Here is a 20,221-nt window from a genome sequence, read left to right on the forward strand (position 1 = left end):
ATTATTTACAATTAAACAGGAACAGAGGGAATACTTTATCCAACTCACACAAGCTGCTTTCCTCCCAGATCCATGCTTTTTTGCTTTTATTATTTTTTACAGATGGGGGCTTCACTATGTTGCCCACACTGGACTAAAACTCTGGGCCTCAAGTGATTGTCCTGCCTCAGCCTCCTGAATAGCTGGGACTGCAGGGGCATGCCATCACACCTAGTTCATTTCCTTTATTTAAAATATACATGGCTTAAACTCCAACTGGGAACCCAAAACATTCATTTGCTAAGAGTCTGGTGTTCTACCACCTGAACTAGGCTGGCCACAGGAATTATAAAAGCTGAGAAATTCTTTAATAATAGTAACCAGGCAACACCAATGAAGTCTCATATGTAAAAATCCATGCCTTCCTTTCTCCCAATCTCCATTCCCAAACTTAGCCACTGGCTTCTGGCTGAGGCCTTACGCATACCTCCCAGGGCTTGCACACACCTTCTTCTACAGAAGACACACCTTGGGCGTATCCTACAGAAGACCAGGCTTCTCTCTGGTCCTTGGTAGAGGGCTACTTTACTGTAACAGGGCCAGGGTGGAGAGTTCTCTCCTGAAGCTCCATCCCCTCTGTAGGAAATGTGTTGACAATATTCAGAAGAGTAAGAGGATCCAGACTTCTTTGTGCTCAAATACCACTGTTCTCTTCTCTACCCTGCCCTAACCAGGAGCTTGTCACCCCAAACTCTGAGGTGATTTATGCCTTAATCAAGCAAACTTCCCTCTTCAGAAAAGATGGCTCATTTTCCCTCAAAAGTTGCCAGGAGCTGCCAAGTATTCTGCCAATTCACCCTGGAGCACAGTCAACAAATTCAGCCAGAACACAACTACAGCTACTATTAGAACTATTATTATTAATAAATTCCTCTCCAAATCTAGCCCCTTGACTTCGGATTTCACGATTTCTCCCTTCCTCCTAGAAACTTGATAAGTTTCCTGTGCTTCCCTTTTTCTAAGACTACATGTTTGTCATCTTATAAAGCAAAGGGGTGAATAAATGAACCAAATCAATAACTTCTGGAATATCTGCAAACAACAATAATATCAGCTATGCCATCTTTCACTATTTTAGCCAGTATCGAGTTGAATGAACATAGAAAAATACAAAACTGAATTCTTCCCTGTAAATTCCCCGTTTTGACGACGCACTTGTAGCCACGTAGCCACGCCTACTTAAGACAATTACAAAAGGCGAAGAAGACTGACTCAGGCTTAAGCTGCCAGCCAGAGAGGGAGTCATTTCATTGGCGTTTGAGTCAGCAAAGGTATTGTCCTCACATCTCTGGCTATTAAAGTATTTTCTGTTGTTGTTTTTCTCTTTGACTGTTTTCTCTCACATTGCCTTCTCTAAAGCTACAGCCTCTCCTTTCTTTTCTTGTCCCTCCCTGGTTTGGTATGTGACCTAGAATTACAGTCAGATTTCAGAAAATGATGCTCTCATTTTGCTGATAAGGACTGATTCGTTTTACTGAGGGACAGCAGAACTAGTTTCCTGTGAGGGCATGGGTGAATACAACTGAGGCTTCTCATGGGAGGGAATCTCTACTATCCAAAATTATTAGGAGAAAATTGAACATTTCTAACTCTGTCTCTCTCTTACCTCTGTGTAAGGCAAATACCTTATTCTTGTGGTGTTTTTGTAACCTCTTCAAACTTTCATTGATTGAATGCCTGTTCTGTGCAATACATTAGGTTGGGCACATAAGGAATACCAATATAAATAAAACATTCTAAAAGAAGTTTACGATCTAATAAAGGAGACAGGTACATAGCAAACTAATTCAAAGGAGCTAGAAGATGGAGAAAATGCTGAATGTGGACATTCAACAAAGTTTTCAGGAAGCACAAAGAGGAGGGGCTCCCCTCACAGATATCTGGATTAGAGGCTGGCTGAGCTGATGGTGGCTGGTGTTCTCTGTTGCAGAAGTCAAGATGGCCAAAGTTCCAGACATGTTTGAAGACCTGAAGAACTGTTACAGGTAAGGAGTAAGATTTATCTCTTGTGATTTAATGAGGGTTTCAAGGCTCACCAGAATCCAGCTAGGCATAACAGTGGCCAGCATGGGGGCAGGCCGGCAGAGGCTGTAGAGATGTGTACTAGTCCTGAAGTCAGAGCAGGTTCAGAGAAGACCCAGAAAAACTAAGCATTCAGCATGTTAAACTGAGATTACATTGGCAGGGAGACTGCCATTTTAGAAAAATTATTTTTGAGGGCTGCTGAGCCCTACATGAATATCAGCATCAACTTAGACACAGCCTCTGTTGAGATCACATGCCCTGATATAAGAATGGGTTTTACTGGTCCATTCTCAGGAAAACTTGATCTCATTCAGGAACAGGAATTGGCTCCACAGCAAGCTGGGCATGTGAACTCACATATGCAGGCAAATCTCACTCAGATGTAGAAGAAAGGTAAATGAACACAAAGATAAAACTAAGGAACATATTAAACTAACATGATGTTTCCATTATCTGTAGTAAATACTAACACAAACTAGGCTGTCAAAATTTTGCCTGGATATTTTACTAAGTATAAATTATGAAATCTGTTTTAGTGAATACATGAAAGTAATGTGTAACATATAATCTATTTGGTTAAAATAAAAATGAAGTGCTTCAAAACCTTTCTTTTCTCTAAAGGAGCTTAACATTCTTCCCTGAACTTCAATTAAAGCTCTTCAATTTGTTAGCCAAGTCCAATTTTTACAGATAAAGTACAGGTAAAGCTCAAAGCCTGTCTTGATGACTACTAATTCCAGATTAGTAAGATATGAATTGCTCTACCTATGTGTATGTGTAGAAGTCCTTAAATTTCAAAGATGACAGTAATGGCCATGTGTATGTGTGTGACCCACAACTATCATGGTCATTAAAGTACATTGGCCAGAGACCACACTGAAATAACAACAATTACATTCTCATCGTCTTATTTTGACAGTGAAAATGAAGAAGACAGTTCCTCCATTGATCATCTGTCTCTGAATCAGGTAAGCAAATGACTGTAATTCTCATGGGACTGCTATTCTTACACAGTGGTTTCTTCATCCAAAGAGAACAGCAATGACTTGAATCTTAAATACTTTTGTTTTACCCTCACTAGAGGTCCAGAGACCTGTCTTTCATTATAAGTGAGACCAGCTGCCTCTCTAAACTAATAGTTGATGTGCATTGGCTTCTCCCAGAATAGAGCAGAACTATCCCAAATCCCTGAGAACTGGAGTCTCCTGGGGCAGGCTTCATCAGGATGTTAGTTATGCCATCCTGAGAAAGGCCCCGCAGGCCGCTTCACCAGGTGTCTGTCTCCTAACGTGATGTGTTGTGGTTGTCTTCTCTGACACCAGCATCAGAGGTTAGAGAAAGTCTCCAAACATGAAGCTGAGAGAGAGGAAGCAAGCCAGTTGAAAGTGAGAAGTCTACAGCCACTCATCAATCTGTGTTATTGTGTTTGGAGACCACAAATAGACACTATAAGTACTGCCTAGTATGTCTTCAGTACTGGCTTTAAAAGCTGTCCCCAAAGGAGTATTTCTAAAATATTTTGAGCATTGTTAAGCAGATTTTTAACCTCCTGAGAGGGAACTAATTGGAAAGCTACCACTCACTACAATCATTGTTAACCTATTTAGTTACAACATCTCATTTTTGAGCATGCAAATAAATGAAAAAGTCTTCCTAAAAAAATCATCTTTTTATCCGGAAGGAGGAAGGAAGGTGAGACAAAAGGGAGAGAGGGAGGGAAGCCTAATGAAACACCAGTTACCTAAGACCAGAATGGAGATCCTCCTCACTACCTCTGTTGAATACAGCACCTACTGAAAGAACTTTCATTCCCTGACCATGAACAGCCTCTCAGCTTCTGTTTTCCTTCCTCATAGAAATCCTTCTATCATGTAAGCTATGGCCCACTCCATGAAGGCTGCATGGATCAATCTGTGTCTCTGAGTATCTCTGAAACCTCTAAAACATCCAAGCTTACCTTCAAGGAGAGCATGGTGGTAGTAGCGACCAACGGGAAGGTTCTGAAGAAGAGACGGTTGAGTTTAAGCCAATCCATCACTGATGATGACCTGGAGGCCATCGCCAATGACTCAGAGGAAGGTAAGGGGTCAAGCACAATAATATCTTTCTTTTACAGTTTTAAGCAAGTAGGGACAGTAGAATTTAGGGGAAAATTAAACGTGGAGTCAGAATAACAAGAATACAACCAAGCATTAGTCTGGTAACTATACAGAGGAAAATTAATTTTTATTCTTCTCTAGGAGGGAGAAATGAGCAGTGGCCTGAATCGAGAATACTTGCTCACAGCCATTATTTCTTAGCCATATTGTAAAGGTCGTGTGACTTTTAGCCTTTCAGGAGAAAGCAGTAATAAGACCACTTACGAGCTATGTTCCTCTCATACTAACTGTGCCTCCTTGGGCATGTTACATAATCTTTCCGTGATTCAGTTTCCTCTACTGTAAAATGGAGATAATCAGAATCCCCCACTCATTGGATTGTTGTAAAGATTAAGAGTCTCAGGCTTTACAGACTGAGCTAGCTGGGCCCTCCTGACTGTTATAAAGATTAAATGAGTCAACATCCCCTAACTTCTGGACTAGAATAATGTCTGGTACAAAGTAAGCACCCAATAAATGTTAGCTATTACTATCATTATTATTATTATTTTATTTTATTTTTTTGAGATGGAGTCTGGCTCTGTCACCCAGGCTGGAGTGCAGTGGTGCAATCTCGGCTCACTGCAAGCTCTGCCTCCTGGGTTCATGCCATTCTCCTGCCTCAGCCTCCCGAGTAGCTGGGAATACAGGCACCCGCCACTGCTCCCGGCTAATTTTTTGTATTTTTAGTAGAGACGGGGTTCCTCCGTGGTCTCCATCTCCTCATGATCCACCCACCTCGGCCTCCCAAAGTGCCGGGATTACAGGCGTGAGCCACCGTACCCGGCCTATTATTATTATTATTATTACTACTACTACTACCTATATGAATACTACCAGCAATACTAATTTATTAATGACTGGATTATGTCTAAACCTCACAAGAATCTTACCTTCTCATTTTACATAAAAGGAAACTAAGCTCATTGAGATAGGTAAACTGCCCAATGGCATACATCTGTAAGTGGGAGAGCCTCAAATCTAATACAGTTCTACCTGAGTAAAAAAATCATGGTTTCTCCTCCATCCCTTTACTGTACAAGCCTCCACATGAACTATAAACCCAATATTCCTGTTTTTAAGATAATACCTAAGCAATAACGCGTGTTCACCTAGAAGGTTTTAAAATGTAACAAAATATAAGAAAATAAAAATCACTCATATCGTCAGTGAGAGTTTACTACTGCCAGCACTATGGTATGTTTCCTTAAAATCTTTGCTATACACATACCTACATGTGAACAAATATGTCTAACATGAAGACCACACTATTTACAACTTTATATCCAGCTTTTCTTACTTAGCAATGTATTGAGGACATTTTAGAGTGCCCGTTTTTCACCATTATAAGCAATGCAACAATGAACATCTGTATAAATAAATATTCATTTCTCTCACCCTTTATTTCCTTAGAATATATTCCTAGAAGTAGAATTTCCCAGAGCCATGAGGATTTGTGACGCTATTGATATGTGCCACTTTGCAGAAACGTGGTGTGTCTGCACTCTCTGTGACATATATAATTATTTTTAATGCATTCATTTTTTTCTCAGAGTGCATTCGTTTGAAAACATAGACGGGAAATACCGGTAGTCTTCCTTGTCAGTTAGAAACACCCAAACAATGAAAAATGAAAAAGTTGCGCAAATAGTCTCTAAAAACAATGAAACTATTGCCTGAGGAATTGAAGTTTAAAAAGAAGCACATAAGCAACAACAAGGATAATCCTAGAAAACCAGTTCTGCTGACTGGGTGATTTCACTTCTCTTTGCTTCCTCATCTGGATTGGAATATTCCTAATATCCCCTCCAGAACTATTTTCCCTGCTTGTACTAGACTGTGTATATCATCTGTGTTTGTACATGGACATTAATCTGCACTTGTGATCATGGTTTTAGAAATCATCAAGCCTAGGTCAGCACCTTTTAGCTTCCTGAGCAATGTGAAATACAACTTTATGAGGATCATCAAATACGAATTCATCCTGAATGACGCCCTCAATCAAAGTATAATTCGAGCCAATGATCAGTACCTCACGGCTGCTGCATTACATAATCTGGATGAAGCAGGTACATTAAAATGGCACCAGACATTTCTGTCATCCTCCCCTCCTTTCATTTACTTATTTATTTATTTCAATCTTTCTGCTTGCAAAAAACATACCTCTTCAGAGTTCTGGGTTGCACAATTCTTCTAGAATAGCTTGAAGCACAGCACCCCCATAAAAATCCCAAGCCAGGGCAGAAGGTTCAACTAAATCTGGAAGTTCCACAAGAGAGAAGTTTCCTATCTTTGAGAGTAAAGGGTTGTGCACAAAGCTAGCTGATGTACTACCTCTTTGGTTCTTTCAGACACTCTTACCCTCAATTTTAAAACTGAGGAAACTGACTGTCAGACATATTAAATGATTTACTCAGATTTACCCAGAAGCCAATGAAGAACAATCACTCTCCTTTAAAAAGTCTGTTGATCAAACTCACAAGTAACACCAAACTAGGAAGGTCTTTATTATCTCTGATAACATATTTGTGAGGCAAAACCTCCAACAAGCTACAAATATGGCTTAAAGGATGAAGTTTAGTGTCCAAAAACTTTTATCACACACATCCAATTTTCATGGCGGACATGTTTTAGTTTCAACAGTATACATATTTTCAAAGGTCCAGAGAGGCAATTTTGCAATAAACAAGCAAGACTTTTTCTGATTGGATGCACTTCAGCTAACATGCTTTCAACTCTACATTTACAAATTATTTTGTGTTCTATTTTCCTACTTAATATTATTTCTGCAATTTTCCCAATATTGACATCGTATATGTATTTGCCATTTTTAATATCACTAGACAATTCAATCAGGTTGCTATGTTGGTCCCTTGGGTTTACTCTAAATAGCTTGATTGCAAATATCTTTGTATATATTATTGTTTTTTCTCCTATCTTGTAATTTCTTTGAGCACATCCCAAAGAGGAATGCCTAGATCAATGGGCATAAACAATTTGACAGCTCTTATTAAACATTATTCTGTAAGTAAAAACTGAACTACTTTTCAGTATCACTAGCAACATATGAGTGTATCAGCTTCCTAAACCCCTCCATGTTAGGTCATTATGAACTTATGATCTAGCAAATTACAGGGTCTTATCCCACTAATGAAATTATAAGAGATTCAACACTTATTCAGTCCCCAAGGATTCATTCAACGTAGAAAATTCTAAGAACATTAACCAAGTATTTACCTGCCTAGTGAGTGTGGAAGACATTGTGAAGGACACAAAGATGTATAGAATTCCATTCCTGACTTCCAGGTATTTACACCATAGGTGGGGACCTAACTACACACACACACACACACACACACACACACACACACCATGCACACACAATCTACATCAACACTTGATTTTATACAAATACAATGAATTTACTTTCTTTTTGGTTCTTCTCTTCACCAGTGAAATTTGACATGGGTGCTTATAAGTCATCAAAGGATGATGCTAAAATTACCGTGATTCTAAGAATCTCAAAAACTCAATTGTATGTGACTGCCCAAGATGAAGACCAACCAGTGCTGCTGAAGGTCAGTTGTCCTTTGTCTCCAACTTACCTTCATTTACATCTCATATGTTTGTAAATAAGCCCAATAGGCAGACACCTCTAACAAGGTGACACCGTCCTCTTTCCTTCCTACCACAGCCCCCACCTGCCCACCCCACTCCCATCGATTCCAGAGGCATGCCTAGGCAGGATCTATGAGAAAATATAACAGAGAGTAAGAGGAAAATTACCTTCTTTCTTTTTCCTTTCCCTGCCTGACCTTATTCACCTCCCATCCCAGAGCATCCATTTATTCCATTGATCTTTACTGACATCTATTATCTGACCTACACAATACTAGACATTAGGACAATGTGGCCTGCCTCCAAGAAACTCAAATAAGCCAACTGAGATCAGAGAGGATTAATCACCTGCCAATGGGCACAAAGCAACAAGCTGGGAGCCAAGCCCCAAAATGGGGCCTGCTGCTTCCAGTGCCCCTCTCTCTGCATTGATGTCAGCATTATCCTTCGTCCCAGTCCTGTCTCCACTACCACTTTCCCCCTCAAACACACACACACACACAACAGCCTTAGATGTTTTCTCCACTGATAAGTAGGTGACTCAATTTGTAAGTATATAATCCAAGACCTTCTATTCCCAACTAGAATTTATGTGCCTGCCTGTGCTTTTCTACCTGGATCAAGTGATGTCTACAGAGTAGGGCAGTAGCTTCATTCATGAACTCATTCAACAAGCATTATTCACTGAGAGGCTTCTATTTTTCAGGCATAGTGCCAACAGCAGTGTAGACAGTGGTGCATCAAAGCCTCTAGTCTCATAGAACTTAGTCTTCTGGAGGATATGGAAAACAGACAACCCAAACAACCAATAAAAGAGCAAGATGCTGCAAAAAAAAAAAAAAATGAATAGGGTGCTAAGATAGAGAAAAGTGGGAGAGTGCTATTTAGACAAAGTGGTAAAAACAAAGCCCCTTGTGAGATGAGAGCTGCCGATGGGAGGGGGCGGGTCATGGTTGTGGGTTTTTGGGTAGGACATTCAGAGGAGTCTGAATGCACCCAGGCCCTACAACTTCAAGATGGTAAAGGACAGCTCCAAGGATCAGAAGAAGCATTCTTGGAACTGGGGCATTTTGAGAAGGAGGAAAAATATGCAGAGACTAGTGCTTGCAGAGCTTGCATTTGGATTTCATTTGAGGTACAATGAAAACCCATTAATGGGTTTCAGACAGTGCAATGGCCTGACCTCACTTATATTTCCTAAAATAGAAAACAGATCAGAAGGAAGGCAATAGAGAAGCAGAAAGTCCAATGAGGAGGTTTCACAGCAGTCATGGGGGTGGGGTAAGGAAAAGAAGTGGAAAGAAACAGACAGAATTGGGTTATATTTTGGAGACAGAACCAACAGAAGGAAGAGGAGAAACAACATTTACTGAGAAGGGAAAAAGTAGGAGAGGAATAGGTTTGGGAAATAAATCCTGCTGACATTGGAAACCCCAAGGAAGCCTCAAAAGTATATTTACTTGCTTTAGATTTAAAAGAGTAGGAAAGAAGCATCTCAACTTGGAATTTGAAATCTATTTTTTCCATAAAAGTATTGTTAAATTCTACTTATACTCACAAGAAAAGTACATTCTAAAGAGTATATTGAAAGAGTTTACTGATATACTTAGGAATTTTGTGTGTGTGTGTGTGTGTATGTGTGTGTGTGTGTTTAACCTTCAATTGTTGACTTAAATACTGAGATAAATGTCATCTAAATGCTAAATTGATTTCCCAAAGGTATGATTTGTTCACTTGGAGATCAAAATGTTTAGGGGGCTTAGAATCACTGTAGTGCTCAGATTTGATGCAAAATGTCTTAGGCCTATGTTGAAGGCAGGACAGAAACAATGTTTCCCTCCTACCTGCCTGGATACAGTAAGATACTAGTGTCACTGACAATCTTCATAACTAATTTAGATCTCTCTCCAATCAACTAAGGAAATCAACTCTTATTAATAGACTGGGCCACACATCTACTAGGCATGTAATAAATGCTTGCTGAATGAACAAATGAATGAAAAGCCTATAGCATTACGTTACAACCATAGTCCTAAAGTGCTGTTTCTCGTGAAGGCCAAATGCTAAGGGATTGAGCTTCAGTCCTTTTTCTAACATCTTGTTCTCTAACAGAATTCTCTTCTTTTCTTCATAGGAGATGCCTGAGATACCCAAAACCATCACAGGTAGTGAGACCAACCTCCTCTTCTTCTGGGAAACTCACGGCACTAAGAACTATTTCACATCAGTTGCCCATCCAAACTTGTTTATTGCCACAAAGCAAGACTACTGGGTGTGCTTGGCAGGGGGGCCACCCTCTATCACTGACTTTCAGATACTGGAAAACCAGGCTTAGGTCTGGAGTCTCACTTGTCTCACTTGTGCAGTGTTGACAGTTCATATGTACCATGTACATGAAGAAGCTAAATCCTTTACTGTTAGTCATTTGCTGAGCATGTACTGAGCCTTGTAATTCTAAATGAATGTTTACACTCTTTGTAAGAGTGGAACCAACACTAACATATAATGTTGTTATTTAAAGAACACCCTATATTTTGCATAGTACCAATCATTTTAATTATTATTCTTCATAACAATCTTAGGAGGACCAGAGCTACTGACTATGGCTACCAAAAAGACTCTACCCATATTACAGATGGGCAAATTAAGGCATAAGAAAACTAAGAAATATGCACAATAGCAGTTGAACCAAGAAGCCACAGACCTAGGATTTCATGATTTCATTTCAACTGTTTGCCTTCTACTTTTAAGTTGCTGATGAACTCTTAATCAAATAGCATAAGTTTCTGGGACCTCAGTTTTATCATTTTCAAAATGGAGGGAATAATACCTAAGCCTTCCTGCCGCAACAGTTTTTTATGCTAATCAGGGAGGTCATTTTGGTAAAATACTTCTTGAAGCCGAGCCTCAAGATGAAGGCAAAGCACGAAATGTTATTTTTTAATTATTATTTATATATGTATTTATAAATATATTTAAGATAATTATAACGTATTATATTTATGGGAGCCCCTTCATCCTCTGAGTGTGACCAGGCATCCTCCACAATAGCAGACAGTGTTTTCTGGGATGAGTAAGTTTGATTTCATTAATACAGGGCATTTTGGTCCAAGTTGTGCTTATCCCATAGCCAGGAAACTCTGCATTCTAGTACTTGGGAGACCTGTAATCATATAATAAATGTACATTAATTACCTTGAGCCGGTAATTGGTCCGATCTTTGACTCTTTTGCCATTAAACTTACCTGGGCATTCTTGTTTCATTCAATTCCACCTGCAATCAAGTCCTACAAGCTAAAATTAGATGAACTCAACTTTGACAACCATGAGACCACTGTTATCAAAACTTTCTTTTCTGGAATGTAATCAATGTTTCTTCTAGGTTCTAAAAATTGTGATCAGACCATAATGTTACATTATTATCAACAATAGTGATTGATAGAGTGTTATCAGTCATAACTAAATAAAGCTTGCAACAAAATTCTCTGACACATAGTTATTCATTGTCTTAATCATTATTTTACTGCATTGTAATTAGGGACAAATGGTAAATGTTTACATAAATAATTGTATTTAGTGTTACTTTATAAAATCAAACCAAGATTTTATATTTTTTTCTCCTCTTTGTTAGCTGCCAGTATGCATAAATGGCATTAAGAATGATAATATTTCCGGGTTCACTTAAAGCTCACATTACACATACACAAAACATGTGTTCCCATCTTTATACAAACTCACACACACAGAGCTACATTAAAAACAACTAATAGGCCAGGCACGGTGGCTCAGACCTGTAATCCCAGCACTTTGGGAGGCCAAGGTGGGAAGATCACTTGAGGTCAGGAGTTCAAGACCAGCCTAGGCAACATAGTGAGATCTCATCTCTACAAATAAAAAATAAAAAAATGAGCTGGACATGGTAGTACACACCTGTAGTCCCAGCTACTTGGGAGGCTTGAGGTGGGAGGATCACTTGAGCCTGGGAGATGGAGGCTGCAGTGAGCCATAATCACACCACTGCACCCCAGCCTGGGCAACAGAGTGAGACCCAGTCTCAAAAGATAAATTTTTAAAAATGTTAAAAAATATATAAAAGAGAATTTTAAACGAACAACTAATAGATCAAAGCATGGATGCAAGATATATTTAGTTGGAAAATCAAGGTTAAAATCAAGGGATCTTGGAATTAGGTGTGGTAGATTTGGGTAAGGAGTAGTCTAAGATGACCCTGTTTCTTGGTACTGGAGACTGGATGAGTGGCAGCATCTTAACCATATTTTTGGTAGAAATATGGAGGTCTTCTCCATTCCAGGATGAATGATGAGTAAAATTTTAGGCATGTAATTTGAGCTACTAGAAGGACACTCAATTGCAGATGTACAATGGGGAGATGATAACCTATCTAGAACTCAGAAAAATAACTGTATATAGATATGAAAGACATCAGTAGGTATGTAGTAGATAAAATCCTAAAAGTGATGTCAAAGGGAGGAGAGAAGTATATGGTGAACACTGTTGGTTGTCCATGCAATTGCCATCTCTTCTTCTTCCTTACTGACAGAACCCTGATTTCATTGAGAAGTCAACATGCCCTTCCCCAATTGATGAATCCAATTGGTTTAAGATTATGTTCATTCTATTCTTACATGACTAAGTCACGTTGACTTAATCCTATCAAATGAGATGTCGATCTGGAAACAACTTCTGGAAAAGATTTTCTACCTTGATAAAATAAAGAGCCATATAGATGGTCCTTTATCTTCCTTCTTCCTTGAATGAGATATGTTCTATGAGGAAGTGAAGCTTAGAACTGTGGTCAGCAACTTGCAACGACTGGGAAGTCAGAGCCACACAGTGAAGAATGCAGAGTGGAAGGAGAAAAAGAGCCAGCATCTCTGACAACATTGTTACACCGAGAACCTACCTCCAGATTTTAAGAAAACAAGAAATGCTACTGTTATTAAGCCATTTTCACTGGGTTTGCTATGACTTGCAGTCAAATCTAGCTTAACTGATACAGAGCACCACAGAGAACTGGTCTCTCGTTTGTCTCATCCTGTTCTTTCTAGCAGCCACGACTTTCCTAGGGTTTCCTTAGCCCAAGTCTGGCTAGAGCAAGACTAAGTAAGACTTGATTCCTTAATGTCCTTTTGTTTTAAGAAATATTAAAGAATTATTTTTATATTAATATATTTTAAGAAATAAGGAAATACAAAACACTGAGCAAGCAACACAAATTCAAGAAATCTTAAAAAGTATAATAGCTGCTCAGTCTCTGATTAACAGTGAAATATGGAATCATTGTAGAAATGGCCTTGGAGCGTTATTCTCCCAGGCCAGCTATCCTTATGGTCTGCCCCACCTCCCTCATTGCCTAAACAGTAAGAGAGTCACCATGGTGAGACTCAACAGTCTTAGCACAGAACTTGTTACAGTCTATTTCTTTTCTTACAGTCCTATATATCAAGTTCCAAATCAATGAGAGTAAAGCCAAATCCCTGCCTTTAAACCCAAGGGACAGAAGCAAAAAGCCAAAAGATATTTCCCTAACCTTCCTCCCACTGAGTAGACTCCTCTGACATTTAAAAACCCCTACGCTTGAAATTTGAGGGGTGATGGAATTGTTGAGATGGTAATAATTATTGTGGTGGATATAAAATATGCTTGTGTATCTATATCTCTGAATGACTGAATGATTTATAAGTTTAATGGTTATATACATTTCTGACTTTTAAAAATGAATGTATGAGTATATGACAATATAATAATTTACAAAAAAATTTATTATCTATAACACCTCATTGAACTATACATAAAATAGATTAAATTATACCTCAGTAACAAGGGATTTTTTTTAATTTACAAGGAAAAAACTCTATATTGCATTTATTGCGTTGTGTATCCAGAGTGGTCTTTTTTTTTTTTTTTTTGTACCCTCTCTCAACCCTAGGCATGAGATGTTCATTTATCCTAAAATGCTCTATAGGGTAATCTACCTATCTTGTGGATACATTGTTTGCATTTCCCTGTCATTGGCTCTCACTGGCCAAGAACACCTTTGCTCCTTCTTCTCTAAAACTTATTCCTCACCAATTTTTCTTGTTATCAGAGTGGCTGACAAAGGGTGTTACGCAACCTTATGAGCTCTGGAGGGTAAACTGAGGTCTGGCTCAAAAGTATACATCCCTGGGCCTCACCTCTGGAGATTCAGTTTGGGTAGACCTTGAGCATCTTAATTTTTTTAAGCTCCAAAAGTAACTCTCATGTTTATCACTGGTTAAGAACCACTGCATGAAGAGAGTCCCAGATTAAGGATGGTTTTATTATAGTGTTAATAATGGCTTCCCTTTGGGCAAGTCAATCCAGGGTTAGAAAAGATGAGAACACACAACTTCCACCTATCCAGTAGAGGCCTTCTCACAGCCACAGGGACACCGGCAGGCCTCATTTGGAAATAAGGTACTCAACAGCACAGGTACCCCCATTTTATATACTCACTTATACTTGCGTAGAAGCTGAGGGGCCTGCCAAGCAGGTGCTTGCCTTTGGTGTCACTCTTCCAAAAGGTCTGGAGTGCTTTGCCCAATTGAGAGAGGCCTATGGAATAAGAAAAACATGAGTGGATGGTCCCTGTCTTATCTTCTCAACTCTCCACACTCTAAAATACGACTTTGGCTCCTAGCATGACAAGAGCCTTGATTTTCAGAGGAACACTCCCTTCTCATCTCCACCAAGAAGTAGAGCTAATTTCCTTCCACACAGCTCCTATTCACTATTTCGTAGATGGTGAAGTCATTTCTTTGTCATGTAAGGAGAAATGCTGTTACTATTTTTTAAAACAGAAAGGAGAGGGTTTATGGAGATTACAGAGAGGTATTCTTGATATGAATGTATTGCATCAATTTAGAAGATTTTTCAACAGATGTTTTGTGCATATGTAGAATAAAATGCTGCAATCCCAAGGTCTCAGGCTGGGATCACTAAGAACAAGTCATGCTGCAGACCTCATTACCACTTTTGATGGGATTACCTGAGTGGCGTTGGCAGGTATATCTCTATTGTGGCGGTGAGTGGACTGTGGCTTAATGTCACTAAGCATTTGGATCAGATAGATAATTCATCTTGTTCTGATCCATACCAAAGGAGTTTTCTTGAAGTTGTTTTGTGTTTGTTTTTGTTTTTGTTTGTAGAGACAGGGTCTCACTATGTTGCCCAGGCTGTTCTCAAACTCCTGTCATCAAGCGACCCTCCCACCTTGACCTCCCAAAGTGCTGGAATTACAAGTGTAAGCCCCTGCACCTGGCCTTCACCAAAGGAAGTTCTTATTATAGATTTCCTGCATATTTGCCTACAGGAAGATGATGCACTGGCTAGAGGTGTGAATGTCAGGTCTCTTCTGCCATTCTAACCCTGTTATAAAGTAAAATTGGCTCTCCATCTTATAATTTAGTCTCCTTGAATTTAGAATACTGTAGAGTTTGGAATCAAGACCGGATTCAAATCTCATTTACTTTGTGATTTGGGCTAGTCTTTTAATCTCTCAATGTCAGTTTCCTTACTTGTAAAAATGGAGATAGTCATTACTATTAACACATCAAATATTTGTAATATCAAATGAGATAAAATACAGAAAGAGCTTAGCATAGCACCATGGATTTAGAGTGTTTGATTCATTCATTATTTTACTTAAAAGTAGCTATTATCACTTTTACTTAGTGAATGCATCCCTGAGAATCTAATCCACAATCACGATACCAATTAAATCAAGTTCCTGAATCCACACTGAGGGTTGGCTCAAGCAATTCTCCCACCTGGGTGAAGGTAAATATTCTACAAACCATCAGGTAAAGTTACTTGACCAGCCAGTCAGCCATCTTTGGTGACTTCAACCCAGCCATACTTATTTCTTTTCTGGGAGGGTTGGGGGTGTGGTTCATAGAGATGGGGTCTCTCTATGTTTCCCAGGCTGGTCTCAAATGCCTGGCTTCAAGCAATCCTGCCACCTTGGCTTCCCAAAGTGCTGGGATTACAAGCATGAACCACCGTACCCAGCCTGTATTTTGATTTTTACCATTGCATTTAGCAAAGTCTCTACTGATATTGTGGTAGACAAGGCAGAGACATATGGGCTATAAGAGCTAGTAGTATTATTGAATGGGCTTGTGGCTACTTATATATAGTGTGGTTACTGTATTGAAGGGATCTTTAAAAGGAGAAAGCCCTATTCATTCAAAAGACATTAATTTAGTTTCTATTTGGTGCCAAGAACAATGAATATAGTGGCCTACCCTCAGTTTACAGACTAGCAGGGAGAAAGATAAGCAAATAAGCTAATCACAATCCTTGAGAAAGGGATGTTTTGTCTGAGACTGAAGGATGATTAAGAGTCAACAAAGAGACTAGCCTGGCCAACATGGTGAAACCCCGTCTCTACTCAAAATACAAAGAAAAAAATTAGCTGGGAATGGTGGCAGGTGCCTGTAATCCCAGCTACTTGGGAGGCTGAGGCACCAGAATCACTTGAACACTGGAGGTGGAAGTTGCAGTGAGCTGAGATCACACCACTGTATTCCAGCTGGGAAACAGAGTGAGGCTCCATCTCAAAAAAAAAAGTAAGAAGACAACTGACCCAATTTAAAAATTGGCAAAGACTCTGAATAGAGATATACAAATGGCCAGTAAACACATAAAAAGATGCTTAACATCATTAGTCATCAAGGAAATACAAATAAAAACCACAATGTGATACCATTTCACAACCACTAGGATGGTTGTAATTTAAAAGATGGACAATAACAAGTGTTGTTGAGGATGTAAAGAAACTGGAACTTTCATACACTGCTGGTAGGAATGTAAAATGCTGCAGCTGCTTTGGAAAACAGTCTGGCAGTTCCTCAAATGGTTAAAGATAGAATTATCGTATGACACAGTAATTCCTCTCATTAGGTATATACCCATGAGTGTTGAAAACATATGTCTACACAAAAACTTATACATGAAAGTTCATAACAGCATTATTCATAATAGCCAAAAACTGGAAAGAACCTAGATGTCCATCAACTGATGAATGGCAAATAAAATATTGTATATCCGCACAATAGAATACCCAGTCATAAAAGAATGAAGTACTGACACATGCTATGTGGATAAACCTTGAAAACAGCATACTAAGTGAAAGTGAAACTTAACCAATAGTCCCATAGACTGTTCTTTCGGATAAACATAGAAATTGACCCTTCTGGTCTTAAAGCTCGAAGCTTATATTTGTTTTGTTTGAGTGAGTTCCTTCCTGGGGAAAAGACTTCGGGCCTCTCAAAAAAAGTATCAAAGAACTGAAACTCGCCAGATCACCACATCCAGGCAATGAGACTTTGGACCACTCATTCATCAGGATTGCTTCCTTGCCCCTCCCTGGTTCCTGTTTTCTTACGCATTGTTACATTTCTTCCCTGCTATCCAAACCCCTGGTTTTAGGTCAGGGAGATGGATTTGAGATTGAGCCCCCATCTCCTCAGCTGCAGCACCTGATTAAAGCCTTCTTCCTTGGCAATACTTGTCATCTCAGTGGCTGGCTTTCTGTGCAGCGAGCAGCAGGACCTAGATCAAACCCATGATATTTTGGTAACAAAAGAAGCCCATCAGAGACCACAAATTGCATAATTTCATATATATGAAATGTCCAGAAGGCAAATCTATAGAGATGGATAGTAGATTCATGGTTTCTAGGGGCTGAGAGGAGGGGAGAATGGGGAGTGACTGCTAATGAGTATAGGGTTTCTTTAGGGGGTGATGAAAATGTTAGAAAATTGAATTGTACACTGTAAGTGGGAGAATTGTACGGTATGTAAATATCTCAATAAGGCTGCTAGAGTAAAAATAATAATAATCAACTAGAGAAATGAGAAAGAAAGGTTGGATTCCCAGACAGAGAGGAGTATGGAAAGGAAAAAACAAAGTGTCTGGATAACACTGAGCAAGGGGAGAGTAGTGTGGGCTAAGGCTAAGGGAGGTGGCTAATGCTGAGGGAGTAAAAGGCCAAGCCCTGCAGGGGCTTATAGGTCATTAGCCTGAGAGCAATGGAAAACTGTTAAAAGCCACCAGGATTGTCCTGGTGTGGTGGCTCACACCTGTAATCCCAACACTTTAGGAGATGGAGGCAGATGGATCGCTTGAGCCAGGAGCTCGAGACCAACCTGGGGCAACATGGCAAGACCCCATCTCTACAAAAAATACAAAAATTACCCAGATGGGTGACTGAAGTGGGAGGATCGCTTAAGCCAGAGAGGTGGGGGCTGCAGTGAGCTGAGATCATGCCACTGCACTCCAGCCGGGCAATGGAGCCAGATCCTTCTAAAAAAAACAACACCAGGATCATGGAAAGCTACAGTGGATACTTTGATGAATGAGTTAAGAATTTTATTTATTTATTTATTTATTTATTTATTTGGAGACAGGGTCTTGCTCTGCCTCCCATGCTGGAGTGCGGTGGCATGACCACAGTGCACTGCAGCCTTCAACTTTTGGGCTCAAGTGATCCTCCCACCTCAGCCTCCTGAGTAGAAGGGACTGCAGGTGCGTGCCACCATGCCTGGTTAATTTTTGTAATTTTTTTTTTTTTTTAAGAAACGAGGTCTTGCTATGTTGCCCAGTCTGGTCTCAAACTCCTGGGCTCAAGCAATCCTCTTGCCTCAGCTTCACAAAGTGCTGGGATTGATTACAGACATAAGCCACCATGCTTGGTAGAGTTGAGAATTTTTAAACCTGCCTAGCTATTTTCCCACATTTTGTGTCCTACAAAATAGATCGTCAAATACCCAAAGGATGGAAAAAAAGGAGGCAGAACTGGCCTATGTTGCTCCAAAGGACTAGGACCAGTAAGCAAGGAAGCTCATTTGAGTTCATTTTAAGTTTCCTAATAAGCAGGGGTCTCCAATAACAGGACAGGTAAGGCAGCTCACCAACACCAGCAGTATTCCTGCAAAGGTGCAGTACCTACATGGGGTCTGTGGAATACTCCAGCACTGCGTGGGATATCAGGCAAGGTGACTTCTAAAACTGACATGCATTCAACCACCTAGATTCTACAAAGACCAAAACAAAACCGCCTTCACTTTTCTGAAACTGTTGGTGAAGGAGTCCCTTTCTCAGTCATTAACAAAAATAATGATCAGTTTTCCTATTTTAAACATTTAATACACTATTGAAAATATCAAAATGCATAAATCCAGAAACCCTGGCTCTCTTCCAAACTCCCTATTTACGGCTAAAGAGAAGGGCTGCTGCAGTGGCTTCATGCCCTGCTGAGTACCCAACTGGTAAGCTGAACCTGGCCAACAGGTGCCCAGATATGACTGCCCCTCTACACACGACCTCTCCAGCATCCATGGAAGAGGAACCTTCATACACAAGGAGCCAAACGCATTTTCCAGACCTCTTTAAGAAACTGGAGAATAGATGAAACAGGACAAACTTCAAAAGAAAAAAAATTTAGGATTAAATTTTTTTTCAAAAGAAAAAAAATTTAGGATTAAAACAAGGGGAATGAAGTGTGTCTAGGGACTCAGGACAACTAGGCCTGCGATCTCCTAGTAACTAGGAGAAACTAGGCCTGCGTTTCTCCGTTAGCCTTATGGCCTTATAGTCAGCTGATCAGGTGAAATCGAAAATATACCTTGAACAAGAGATCACCGTGAGAGGAGTAAGGCAGTTTCTCAAAAAATTAAAAATAGAATTGCCGTTTGATCCAACAATACCACTTCGTGGTATATACCCAAAAGAATGAAAAGGAGAGTCTCAAAGAGTTATTTGTGCATTCATGTTCATATCATTATTCACAATAGCCAAAAAGTGGAAGCAACTCAAGTGTCCGGAGAGGGATGGACCAAGAAGCAAAATGTGGCATGTCCACACAACGAAATGCTATTCCCCCTTAAAAGGAAAGGAAATTCTGACACATGCTACACATGGATGAACCTTGAATACTTTATGCTAAGTGAAACAAGCCAGTCACAGAACAAATACTGCATGATTCTACTTATATGGCACCTACAGTTGTCAAATCCATAGAGACAGAAACTAGAATGGTGATTGCCTGGGGCTGGGGGAGGGAGGAGTGCGGAGTTAGTGACGGGTACACGGTTTCATTTGGGAAGATGAAAAAGTTCTGGAAAGGACAGTAGTGGTGGCTGTGCCACAATGTGAGGGTACTTAATACCACTAAACTGCACATTTTTGAAAAATTTAACACTTTAAAATGGTTAAAATGGTATATATGATGTTATGCATATTTTACCACAATTAAACGAGCCACCCTGCGGTACTAAGAACTAGGAGCCTTTAGATGCATAAAACCCGTATCTCCTCTTTATAATATTATTTTTTCATAGCTCCTGTGAGTCTGA

The 20,221-nt window shown here is 39.7% G+C and overlaps 2 protein-coding genes across 15 annotated transcripts in view; one reads left to right on the plus strand and one right to left on the minus strand.

Moving 5' to 3' along the window:
* Positions 1-20,221, minus strand: part of IL36G (interleukin 36 gamma) — a 212,973-nt gene that overhangs the window by 191,867 nt on the left and 885 nt on the right. For all 14 annotated transcript variants that reach the window (XM_016949266.3, XM_063789402.1, XM_016949265.3 and 11 more), the window contains exon 2: positions 14,319-14,417. The gene's annotated coding sequence lies outside the window, so the exon portion shown is untranslated. The remainder of the gene's footprint in view (positions 1-14,318; positions 14,418-20,221) is intronic.
* Positions 1,223-11,301, plus strand: IL1A (interleukin 1 alpha). The gene is made up of 7 exons (XM_525866.4): positions 1,223-1,310; positions 1,970-2,024; positions 2,984-3,032; positions 3,921-4,143; positions 6,101-6,271; positions 7,656-7,780; positions 9,955-11,301. The coding sequence occupies exons 2-7, from the start codon at positions 1,978-1,980 to the stop codon at positions 10,153-10,155; spliced, it is 816 nt and encodes a 271-aa protein (XP_525866.1). The 5' UTR covers positions 1,223-1,310; positions 1,970-1,977; the 3' UTR covers positions 10,156-11,301.

The sequence above is a fragment of the Pan troglodytes genome, chromosome 12 (genome assembly GCF_028858775.2).
Source record: "Pan troglodytes isolate AG18354 chromosome 12, NHGRI_mPanTro3-v2.0_pri, whole genome shotgun sequence".
Lineage (NCBI taxonomy): Eukaryota > Metazoa > Chordata > Mammalia > Primates > Hominidae > Pan > Pan troglodytes.